We start from the raw sequence: 13321 nt of genomic DNA on the forward strand, positions 1-13321 counted from the left end.
AGGTTAGACCATAATAAAGCTGTATTCAGACAAGGTGGTTCCTGCTTTTCAATCGATTTATTATTTTATCAGGAAACCGAAATAATTTGAATTATATACAACACATATTAGACATATTAGACAACACATATTATCCTTACGATAATAATTATAATATACATTATGAAGAGCTTTTGTTCTCAGGACATTAATCCTTTCAAGAAGACACCAGTGATGGTTAAGTGACAGCAAAACTACCATGATTCAGTTCCCATTATAGGCCCATTTCACATCACAAATGGCATGATGATTTGCCATTCATTTCCAACCATTCGCATAATGTAGCTGCAAAATGAAAAATAGAGAGTCTGTCCAGTACTAATAAAAGAATCCCATGGACTCTGCTGAGAACCAATTTACGCAGAAATCTATCCCTATTCATTGTCTGCCATGGGTTATGTCCCTTCATCCCGTTCCACTCTGACTTGGCTGAATAAGATGTGAAGGGAGTGAGCCTAAAAGGAACATTTCTTTTTTCCACACCAATATGTACCAAAGGTTTTCCAAGAACACGTCAAGGCCTTTGTTTTGAACTTTTACCTTGGTACGCTAGCCAAGTAAGTCACAAGTTTCCGAAGATCTTCCTGCCTTATTCTGTCATGATTACTGCGTGCTGGAAATGTCAGGATGGGACCTCCTCGTTTATCACGGCCGCCTGTAACAAAACAAACAATTGCTTGAAAATTAATCAGGAAACACATTACATCATGTGAGCCAAAGGAAGAGGGAAATGACCGAACTGCAGCTTCTTTGTAAAGATCTCCTCTCTGGTTTTTGTTTTTTTTAACCACTTGAGTGATTAGGGCAGCTCCCTGACTTATTGTATGAGACTATCGCTTCAACTGGAAACGTTAAAAAGTGTTTTTATGTTTTAAAAAAAGTCAGCAATAAAAATTGTGATTATTCTGTATTTTCAAACATATGGATCTTTCAAAAGTTTAGGAGTGCATTGGTTAGCAAGTACAAATTTCAAACTCTCCAGATAGATGGATGGATGGATGGATCGATGGATCGATGGACAGACAATTGGGCATTTTCTTGATATATTTGATTTTTAAATGGCAACCAATGCTACCAAATCGACAGGGAAGAACAATTCTAGAAAAACTGAAATTGACTTTTCTCTATGATGATTTGAGAAAAATCACATGAAAACTGAATCTGGGGAAAAATACTTTTCAAAAAAATACCAAGATCGCTTTGAACCAACATGTACAGAACTCAAAGCAGAGATCAAACACTTGTAAAATTTAAAAAAATGAACACAAGAAACATTTCCCTCACTTCAAATTGGTTTTGTGATTTTTGTCAGGGAACAAAGTTAATATGACTTATGCATAATATGTATTAGATATAACTCATTATTATATAATTGTAATATATATTATGATGAGTTTTTGGATTCAGATCATTATTTCTTTCAAGAAGACATCATTTAAACCAGTCATTGTTAAGTGACAGCAGAACAACTACTATGCTTCATTTCACAGTATAGGCTCATTTCAAATCACAAATGGCACAGTGATGAAGGAATTGAAATGTAATTAAGTTTTGAACTTAAGGAGACTTTGTATAAAATGATGTAATGTTGGTACTTGTCACCAAAGAAATTGTCTAGAATATATAATAGTATTTCAAATCTTTGTTGGAAACATGAACAACACGAAGGGATATTTTATCATTTTTGGTGGACATGTAAAAAAGCCAACAAATTCCAGATATATGAATTCAGAGTAAAACGAGAGGCTTTTATTTTGGAACTAATGAACGGGCAAAGAAAAAAGGCATGGAACTTTATTAACCGCAGTGAGAATAAATTATATATTCAAATATCACAAAAATTGACATTATGCACAATGGAAGAATGGTTGGTGAAGGTGATGAAACCTGCAGAGATGTCTAAATTAACATCTCTGATTAGAGAAGACATAAAATCTACATTTATGACTGATGGGCCTTTATAGACTTTTTGAATGAAACAGAAAAAAGATGCACTTAGGACTTGTCGTTTTGGTGATTAGAAAAAGATTGGATAATAGAAAAGTGTGAGGTTTTTTTTTGTAATCATAGAGTAAGAGATAACTTTATAATCACATTTGTATTTGCTGCAAAGAAAATCAGAAGCTTCTTTATATTTCTTATCTTTTTTTTCTGCTCCTTTCCCTTTTTCTCTTGCTTTCTTTGTTCTATTTAATTTGTATTAGTATGTGTTAGTTTTTACAATCCCTCTAAAACATAACTTTTATCCCAAAAATGGCAGTAATTTACCATTCGTTTCTAGCCATTTGGACAACATCGTTGCAAAATTATGGCAAAATTTAAAGTGGAGAATTTGTCCAATGCTAATAAAAATCCCACGAACATGCTGCAAACCAATTTACACAGAAGCTATCCCTTATTCATTGTCTGCCATTGTCCTCAATTTACAACCACAATTGAGCCCAAAATTTCTGTGCTGAGTAACACAGTGGTTGAGTGAATCTGGCTCCTCCATTGACTTTGCTTGTCAGAAGGTTGCAAAAAGTGATCACATGACCCCAGGACACTACAACCATCATAAATATGGGTCAATTGCCAAGTTTCTGAATTTTGATCAGGTGACCATGAGGATGCTTCAACATCATAAGTGTGAACAAATGGTCATATGTCACTTTTTTCAGTGCCACTGTAACTTCAAATGGTAACTAAACAAATAGTTGTAAGTCAAGGACTATCTGTACTATATTTTTTTTCCTGCTCCAACAGTAGCGTGATATATCTGAAATTTTCTCTCTTGTGTACTAACATAAATTGGTTTACTTTATCCACAGTGAGTTCAGGGGTGGGATTCAAATTTTTTAAGAACTGGTTCTGTGGGCGTGGCTTAGTTGGTGGGCGTGGCTTGGTAGTCATGTGACTGGGTGAATGTGGCTTGGCAGTCATGTTATTGGCTGGGTGTGGCCAACTCAATATCACTCACATCGAGGCACGCATCTCCTCGCCTGGCCTCTCGTGACTGTGGGGATGCTGCAACAGTCATAAGTGTGAAAAATGGTCATAAGTCACTTTTTTCAGTGCCATTGTAACTTTGAATGGTCACTCCACACAAGCAAAGTACCAGCAAAGGAAGGGAAAAAAACTCCAGAGAAGTTCCTGAGACAGGAAGTCTAGTCCTGCCAAGAACGTAATAAGGGTTAATGGAGAGGCAGTTTCTGTAAGCAACATCAGAATGTTTCCTTCCTACCTTCCTTATAGGTTTAGGCCAGTAATTTCTTCTAACAACCGGTTCTCTGAACTGCTTAGAATGTTAACAACTGGTTCTAGCGAATAGGTGCGAACTGGTAGAATCCCACCCCTGAGTGAGTTGTGTGAAAGAGGGCACAACTCGCTGAACTGCTTTAGGCAAGAAGATGTCTCACGTAATCCAATATAAGCAAATAACATTCAAAAGAAATGTTGAAGCATTTTTCGAGGTGTAATGTGGTTATGCATCAATTACTAATAGAGAAAAGAAACAAGCATGCTACTTTATTACCTATAGTTATTGTTATTAAAGGGCAATACTACTGCTTTCTATTTAATTCCTCAAATAAATTGGAAAATATAATGTTAATGAAGCAAGCAAGGCCATATTCTATACTTATGAAGATTCCAAATACATAGGAAGACGCATAGGAAGATTCTAAAAATTGGTAGAGATTCTCAGTCATCCAGGTCATGGTTGTCCCAAAGTGCTTTTTCAGGAGGCAGCTGGACTTTTTTGTTTTTCCTTTTGAAGATGTTTCACTTCTCATCCAAGAAGCCTCTTCAGCTCTAACAGGATAGTGGGGAATTTTCTTCAAAAGAAAAAACAAGGAAGTCCACATGCCTCCTGAAAAAGCCCCTTTGGGACAACCATGACCTGGATGACTGAGAATCTCTATAGACTTTTAGCTATGCAATTTGGGATGAACACCCTTTGAATGGTGTGGGAGTAGGAACGGATTTCCAGAGGGAAAAAAATTACAGACTACAGGAACCAGGAGCACTACTGAGGTGACTCTGAATATACAGATAAACCCCCAAATGCTTCAACCACCCTCTAAAAGGATGCAGATTGTCAGCTGTCTGCAAAGAATATAAATCCTTCCATTTCCCCACCATCCTGTCAGAGCTGAAGAAGCTTCTTGGATGAGAAATGAAATGTCTTCAGAAGAAAAAACAAGAAAGTCCAGTTGCCTCTTGAAAAAGCATTTTTGGGCATAGGAAGATTCCAAATCAAAATGAATTCTTGATAACTACATGGATAAGTCCATCGATCCATGCGTTGGCAATCATGTAGGAGTAATTCACCTTTTACTTTTCCCACAATTCTTTTTGAATTGCAGTCTAACTTGTAGCCCTGGTACTTTCTAATCTCCCCCATCCAAGTACTAAAAAGGCCTGAACTTCCTTCATTCTGCTCAGCACACTGACCATATCACACTTAACCTTCTCGGCTCAATAGCATGGGATAAGATCCTCCACTAAGAATAGAGTGGGTCAATTTCTGCTGTATTTTTACTTCTATACTTTCCTAAATTCGTTTAATCTTAATTCCATGTTAATCCGTGGAGTTTTAAACCTATTCAAAAACATGTATTTCTGAGTGCAAAATTTGAGAACAGTAAAGAACTAAAAGTTAATGCATATCAATTCACAAATTAGTCTGATAGATAATTCTTCAGCATTGCTAATTCTAACAGCTGATTTCACAACAATCAGCGCTCTTGTCAACATGAGCCCTGTAAATCAGGGTGATCTACAAAAAATAAAAATAAAAGATATAACTGACCAGACCAATATTAATTTGCTTAGTGCTTGCTTCCCAAACCAGTGATTTCTTTAACTTATTTATTTCTAAATTTTAAAAACAAAATAAAAACCAAAATCTCCTTTTAGAAGTAAGCCAGAGTTTAAAGCAGCTTTCCTGTATGTAAACATCAAGTGCAGAGTGATCCATTCAGCTCTTGGTACAGACTGACCTTCCTTAACCAGCAATTTATTTTTACAATCTCAGAATAGAAAGAATTTTAAAATTAAGTTTGAGAGATTAGTTTAAACTTTAAAATGTTTAAAATATTCTTGGGAATGTAGGTTTGGCAGAATGCACAAAGAATTGCCTTCCATGGAGCAACAATAGGTATTACTTTATTTTAGATTGCCAACCTTTCCAGGTAAAAAAAAAACATTTTATTTTCTGTACCAAGTGAACACTTTCCCAAAAACAATTTTTTTTTCTACGCAAGGACAAGGGCTGGCATGAATGTCAGCAAAATGTCAACTAACAATTGAATTGAAATGTAAGTTTTCTGTCCCGGAAAACAGCTTCCAAATGCAATTGGTGTTATTTTCTTCTTTTTATATATTACAACAGCAGCACATTGCATTTCCTTCCTCTTGACTCTCATTTTTCTCTTATTAACAATCTCCTTCTAAATATTTCCACAAACAGGTGCAGTGATCAAAGCCAAATTCATGCGACAATTGGCTAACGTTCAGACCGAGTAACTCCTAGCACATACCTTTCAAAATGGCTATTTGCCTTCTTGATAACAGTAATATGATATCCCGCATGAGTGGGACATTTGTGATCCTTCAGATATTGTTCAACTGCCATGTGACATGTGCTTGCTGGGGCTATTTAGATACAGTGTCATCAATGTGCAGTGATGTTGTGAAGTGTAATGTAATGTTTCTGCCTGGGGAATGAGAGGTAGAAATGTGTAAAACAGTTCAAGTTGAACTGCTTTGACCTTGTAATAGATGTTTTGCATGTTCAAAGTTCAAACAAGAACTAGGATTCAAGACCACTCGGAAACTTACAGCTGCTCCTCAATGCAGCAGCACAAGTAGTTATAACTAAAACCTTAATAAATAATACCCCTAATATATTAGCTTCCCTGGCTATTGATGGGCTGCTGGGTACAATTCAAGATGCTGGTGCTCACCTTTAAGGCCCTGCATGGCAGGGAACATAGATATTGATAGGTCCCCAGTCTACGGTACCTATCTACAAAATTCAATAGAGTTGCTGCTTTGGGCTCATCAATTAAATAGTGTTATCTTATGGAAACCAGGAACTATCTCTCTACAGGTTCCAAGACTGCTGTTCTTTAAAAATCTTCCCAAAGCTAGATCTTCCTCCAGACAATAGAACAGGATTGTATATGAGCCTATTATAATTACCATATTTTTTGGAGTAAAAGACACACTTGCCCCCGCCCCCAAAAGTGGGTGGCAATGCCTGTACGTCTTATACAGTGAATACGGGCCCATTTTTGGCCTCCCAAAGCCTCCGTGCATTCTGTTTTTGCCCTCCCGGGCATCCAGAGGCACTCTGCAGGCCAACAACAGGGGGAAAAATAGGACCCATGAAGGCCTCCAGAGGTCAAAAACGGGTCCTTTTGGGGGGCTGTAGAGTGCTTCTGGATGCTGGGGAGGACAAAAACGGGATGCATGGAGGCAAAAAAAAAATTTCTTACTTTTCTCCTCTAAACCAAGGTGCGCCTTATAGTCCGGTGCATCTTATACTCCAAAAAATATGGTATGTTAATACGTTGTCTCTGGTGTGTTGCATTTTGTTTTTTATTGTCTACTTTTCATGTTGTGATTTTTAAACTTTTGCTACTTGCCCAAAGTTTCTTAGTAATGGGCAGCAACGTAAATTGAATAAACAAATAAATAGGAATTATGTTTCGGAGTCAGAACAAAATGCAATAGTGTTGAATGATGTCATGGGCATGCTGATTGCTCCAACCATGGCAGCTAGGATGAATACTGAGTTGTAGTTGAAAAACCCAGTGGTTTTTTGTTTGTTTGTTTGTTTGTTTGTTTGTTTGTTTGTCTAAGACTGTAGAACACCAGCATTTGGTCCAGTCATATTCAGAATTCAGGACACTCAAAGCCATTTCAAGAGTACCTGGTTGAAACACAGCCAACTTGAAATGTTTAAGTGAGATTTACTTGTTCGAAATTCAAAACAAAATGTGTACAAAAATGTATCCAGTTTTGTTTCCATTTGGAGACTACATCTAGACTTTGGGTTCAAGGACAACCTGTGAGTGTCTGGGAAGTGTCTCAGGGACTTCCCATGTCTCTGATATCTCCAAAGCTGCTGAAAGAAACAGGTTTTCAGAGATTTCCTATAGTGCCAATAGAGTAAAGCTACTCTCACTTCAGACAAATGATCCTCTAAAACAGGGCTGTCAAACTCCCGGCCCAAGGGCCAGATGCGTCACGTGCTGGCCACATCCATGCCCAGTTTAGCGAAGGGGGAAAAAGTCCCAATACATCACGTGATGCAGCTGTGATGACATGAGTTTGACACCCCTGCTCTAAAAGGAGGATATCACAGCAGGAAAAATGATTTTAATTCAATAATTAAATTAGATAGTTACCTTAATCTTAATGATTAAGAAGTTAAGACAAATGGTTCATAAATCTTGTGTGTATATTTCAAAGAAGAAAATAGCTGGGCTCAAAGCAACAACTCTTATTGAATTTTGTAGACAGGTAGAGATAACTAGAGACCTACAAATATCTAGGTTCTGTGCCATGCAGGGCCTTAAAAGTGAGCACCAGCATCTTGAATTGTACCTGGAAGTACTGATATTCTGAATTGGTATAAACATTATATATAGGTTTCCTAGCATGGCAATGTCAGAACTCTTTTGCAACTTCCAAACTGGAAATGAAAAAAGCAAGGAAACAGGTTTCTTTAATCTTGACTACTTAGATTTATTAAAGAAAGGTCACGGATTTTTACCAATATTTTTCCTTTTAAATATAAATATACATGTACACTCAAATTTAATATCTAGCTTTTTTTCCGGACATTTTGATGGAGGGAGGATGTAGTTCGTCCATTCTGAAATGTAAGCAGGCTTGCACCTGGGTTATCTGGACCCAACAGCTACCATACTTCTTATCAGTTTTAGAAAGATAACAGCAAAGGAAAGAAGGCAAAATCTTCTAAGAGAGAACACTTCAAAGAAAACCAAAAGTGTGAAATCAAAGCACAGAGAAGGGAAGGCACTTGAAAGCAAGTACCTATATATGAAAGGAAACAGAGAGCTCATGTGATTTGGGTGGAAAAAGAGAAGCAAAATTCATTTTTGAGCTCAGGCTTTTTGTAGAGATATGCAGGACAGAATATAAAGAACAACACTTCAGTTGTAGATTAGGAATGATGCTCCTCAGGCACCAAATAAACCATAAAGATAGATTTCCCCAAAAAGCCACTAGTAATTGTTGCCTGTTACTGAGAGGCAGTGCAGCTGGCAAGGTTGCTATTGAGCTTGCTGTGTCAAAAGCGATTGCCTTTTCATGCAGACACAAAGAAGCAAGGCAATCGGACAAGAGAAGGTCTCACGTGTCTTCTCTACCATCTTTTCAAAAGAGGATTTTACGGTAACCTTTTCATTCTGCACAACCTCTGGCAGTTCAGGCTACATTATCTTTAGGTAATGAGTTACACTAGGACAGCATAAAATCTCCTTTCTGAACCAGAAGCCCATTTACACTTCAGAACAAAAGATGCAGCATTTTGAATAACCAAAAGAAAGTCACCTGGTGCAGTTTTCTTTTTTCCAAGTCTATCACAAATCCCAGAAGTAAAATTATCATTTTTTTAAAACCAGGATCTTTAACGTAAGCACGGCTTACCAATTGAGCAATACATGAAGGACATGGGGATGGCAATTACGTGACCGATGTCTATTAAATTTGAGAATCACTCTATTTTACCATTTTAGGTCAATGGTCAAAGTAGTCCACATTCTTTTTAATATCTAGAAGTAAGGTATTGAATAATGGATCACACATGCCAAGCATAGGATTGGATATAAATTCAATAAAGCACATATACATATTCAATAACATTCATCTTTTAACTTGTAATGAATGTATTTGAACATTCAGTTTAGTATTGATTCCAAAGGTGTGAACGTGGAGTAGTATACAACCTTTTTGATTTGTCTATCTACCTTCTGATAAAAAATACAGCACATCCATGTTAACATGGAAATAAATCTCATTATTTATGCAATTATTACACATATTCAGTCAGTCAGTCATTCAATTTGTATGACTGCCCTTCTCACCTAAGTGATTCTTGGCTGACAAAGTTTACAATGTATTAAAATTATCTCTTGCTTTTCCACTTCTCTTGCTTTTCTCCACTTCAAAATAGATAATAATTAAACACAAAATAGAATAGACAGTTGTAATTAAAGCATAAAAGCAAATAAATAGTTAGGCAGTAAGCAACAACCTCAGAACCTCAATGGAAACAGAAAATGCCCCTCTGAGGAATAAAGAAGGCCACTGCTGAAAATCTTAAAACTCAAGCACGCTGTGAAAGAAAGAATATAATCTTTCAAATAAACTACTCACAAGTCATGTGAGTTTTATAAATTATAACCCACACTTTGAATTATGTCTGGAAACTGCTTTCATTCCTTACACTATAATTAAAGGTTTACGAGTTTGATCATTTTCTGCATTTGATCACCCAACAATGGAAATATTGTGCCTTTAAGACATTTTGTTTTTTGTTTAAGAATCTGGATTTACTTGCTAGTTAATTTTTATTATCTTGCCCCACTGGAATCCTGTCGTCTTTCTTCTGACTTGACTTTTTGACACTTACCCCTTATTTTTTGCTTATATTATTTCTAATTTTCAACCATTCAAAACAGAAGGAAGTTTATCTTACAGATACAATGTAAGAGTGTTGTGCAATTTTCAATATGTTGCTGTTCTGTTACTGAACTATAGCCCAACCATTTAATTTTAATTTAGCATTGGAACCGAATGTGATGTTTGCAGAAATTCTAATTAATTTTAGCTACATGTAGAACCATATGCCATCATGCCAAATTATAGAGAAATACAAAAAGTCATTGCACAAGTTTAAAACAACTCATTATTTTTAATCCAATAACCAAGTAAGAAATTGCAGGTAGATAATCATTCAATGTCTACTTAGAAAGATACCTTATATTAAGCCAGATTCTATCCTTGTACCCCATTTTCACTGACAATGGGGTAGATAACCAAGATGATCATCTAGATGCTTTTGACCAGTGGTGGGATTCAAATTTTTTTACTACCGGTTCTGTAGGCGTGGTTTGGTGGGCTTGGCAGGGGAAGGATACTTTAAAACCTCCAGTGAGAGGTAGTATTTGCTGGTTCTCCGAACTACTCAGAATTTCTGCTACCGGTTCTCCAGAACTGGTCAGAACCTGCTGAATACTACCTCTGCTTTTGACCAAGCTTGGGCTAATGGGAGTTGAAATACAAAAAGTATTTTAGGTTTCACAAACAGGATTTTTGTTTGAATCATAAGTAGCGATGATAAAGATTGAACATCGGACCTTATTCATTTAATTCATATCCATCTTTTCATGAATAAATTGTTCTCAAGGAGGTGAGGAATCAAGGAAAAGAAATTAAAAACAGAGTACAACATGGCTTAAAAGCTACCCTTTGGATTCTACTTGTTAAAACATTATTTAAATCCAATCAATAGATTACTGTTTCCCAATGTCTTGTGAAACTCGGAAACAAAACAAAATTAATTTTCGCTAGCATGAATTAAACTTCAGAATGGAAATGAAAAGACTGTGAACTTACCTGAAACAAAGGCCACCTTTTCCTTTAGTATGGGAAGGACATCAGCAGCTTTCAAGCCATCATTGCGGAAAGATCCTGCAAAAAATGAAGGAAAGGGGGGAGAAAAAGAAAAGAGCAAGATTCAGTTAAAAGATATTCCACCTTTTGAGCTTGTTTATTTCATCTACCAAATCAATAGAAAGTTAATTTCTAAACTTTGGGGTTGAAAAGATGTGATGACCTAAAAAGTTTGACCCACTGCAATTTTCTTCTAAAGAAAAATCTATCATTTTATCCATGAAGCATTCTGCATGATCAGACCACAGTATGAAATTAGGGGGGGTTCTTTATTTTCCATCCTACTGTTATAGGATGAAATATAAACAGTAGAGAGTGAAAATGCCTCCGGTTGAAGACTGATTCCTGGTGATTGTATCCAGGAAGTGGCAGATCATTCTTCTCTAAGTGGTTTTAATTAAAAAAAAATATCACATAACTCTGATGATATCCCATTCAAGCTAAATCTTGTTTAACTTCTAAAATCAGTAAAAGTCAGTTAAGGTGTTGTCCATCTGCTGAAGTAGCATGCTGGCAACATCATTAAAGAATTAAAACAATTTCAAAAATTATGTATTAAAGTTAACTGTGGTTCCTAGAACATTTCCAATCGTATGCTTTTATATCAACACATCTGAAATTCTAGATTTGAGAATCAGAGGGATAAACCTGCACACCTACGCATAGATCCGTCAGTATCCTCTCTTTAATATATATACTGTGCAGCAATTACATTGGGTGTACAAGGAAGCAGGCAATATACCTAGGCAAGCATCTTACACAGGAAGACTGGCCTGCCTGTCAAAAATACAGATTGGGGATCAACTCTCTTTCTTTCTGGTAGCCATCTAAACTTCATTCCCCAAAGAGCTTCTCTGGGCCCTATCACCTAGCTTCAAAGTGTTCTCATTGCAGTAGAGGTAGTCCTCAACTTGCAACCATAATTGACCTCAAAATTTATGTGATTAAGTGAGACATTTGTTAAGTGAATTTTGCCTCATTTTATGACCTTTTTTGCCTCAGTTGTTAAGCAAATCACCACAGTTAATAAGTTAGTAACCCAGTTGTTAAGTGAATCTGACTTCCCCATTGGCTTTGCTTGTCAGAAGGTCACAAAAGGTGATCACATGACCCCAGGACACAGCAACGGTCACAAATATGATCTGGTTGCCAAGAATCTGAATTTTGATCACAGGTGTCAGTTTCCAAGAGATGAAATCCATTAAAAAAAGAGCAAAGTCCATCTTCCAAAACAATTTCTTTTATTTAGGAAAGCATCAAATTGGCAAAGTCTGTTGTAATTCCGGATCTGACACAACCCAGAATTACACTACATAATACTGGAAGTTAGAAACAGCCCCCAAAAGTCACATTCCCCAATAGAAGTAAATCAACGTTCCCTGATGTCATCAAACTCCACCTCCAGGCCTCAGCATGGTCAGCTTTTGTTCCCACAGGAAGAAGAACCATCTAACCTAAACAACTCCATCTCCACTCCTCCCACCTTAAGGATGTGGCAAGCCCGAAACCCTTCCCCCCATGACCATCAAAGAAAAAGAAAGGAAAGGAATATATAATAAGGCTAAATAAAATGGCTCTGCATATGTCAATTTCGGGCTTGACAACAGGATCGTGGGGATGCTGTAAAGGTTGTAACTGTGAAAAACAGTCACAAGTGACTTTTTTCAGTGCCGTTGTAATTTTGAACAGTCACTAAATGAACTGTTGTAAGTCGAAGGCTACCTGTACAAGTAGATCATTGCATAAATGCTACAAATAAGAATGATGGTTTATGATTTCCTACATTTCAAACATGATCATCAAAGGAAAGGAAAGTAGCATATGGTAGTTACTACTGTTTGGGCCTTGCCGGCTTCTTCTTCATTCACTCTTAAATAGACTAATAAATCATCACTTTATCCTCCCTAGAAGCCCCAGTGAAGTTCAGATTTCCTGTCAAGAAGCATGTCCGCTTTCTGCCAAGGGGCATGAGTCATTTCTAGGCTGACTTGAGGCAGCTCAGCTGTTGGTTTCGAGTTGAGGGAAGACTAAAATGTTGGTTGCCATGGTACAGTGAGGAGTGAATGCAATTCACATTCCCCTCACACAATAATAACTATTCCGTTGAAATTCCACCTACACCATCAGGACAACAACGGTTATGGCAGACAAAGGAACCTATAATTTCCTAGCTCCAAAGCCAAGCAATGCTGCTGGGCAGAAGATATGCCACTGGATTAGAAGCCATTTTGTGTTCACTAGCGTGTAATGAAGTCTTTCCCTCTTAAGAGTTACCCAACAGTAGCTATCCTCTGCTCATTTTCTGTTTCTAGAAAGAAGTGGTTAACACGATGATTTATTATTTGAAGGCCAGCAGAGAAGAAGAAAAAAAAAAACCACATTCTCCTCAAGTATGCTTGTCCTGCGTTTCTACAATTCCTTTCAAAAAATAATACATTTCCCCACAATTTTTAAAGCTATGTACATGTACTTCTCGACTTACAACAGTTCATTTAGTGATTGTTAAGTTACATGAAAAAAGTGACTTATGACCATTATTCACACATATGACTGTTGCAGCATCCCTATGGCCAGATGCTTGGCAACTGAT

At 36.9% G+C, this 13321-nt stretch overlaps 1 protein-coding gene across 4 annotated transcripts in view; it reads right to left on the reverse strand.

Moving 5' to 3' along the window:
- The window catches only part of KALRN (kalirin RhoGEF kinase), a 554985-nt gene that overhangs the window by 296063 nt on the left and 245601 nt on the right, over positions 1–13321 (reverse strand). For all 4 annotated transcript variants that reach the window (XM_087950201.1, XM_087950195.1, XM_087950194.1 and 1 more), the window contains exons 2-3: positions 10675–10749; positions 580–694 (exon numbers count right to left, since the gene is read on the reverse strand). In XM_087950201.1, coding sequence (XP_087806327.1) covers positions 580–694; positions 10675–10749 — 190 coding nt within the window. The remainder of the gene's footprint in view (positions 1–579; positions 695–10674; positions 10750–13321) is intronic.

This window comes from Notechis scutatus, chromosome 1 (assembly GCF_049901735.1).
Source record: "Notechis scutatus isolate UNSWTSFEM ecotype Mainland chromosome 1, rNotScu1.2, whole genome shotgun sequence".
NCBI lineage: Eukaryota > Metazoa > Chordata > Lepidosauria > Squamata > Elapidae > Notechis > Notechis scutatus.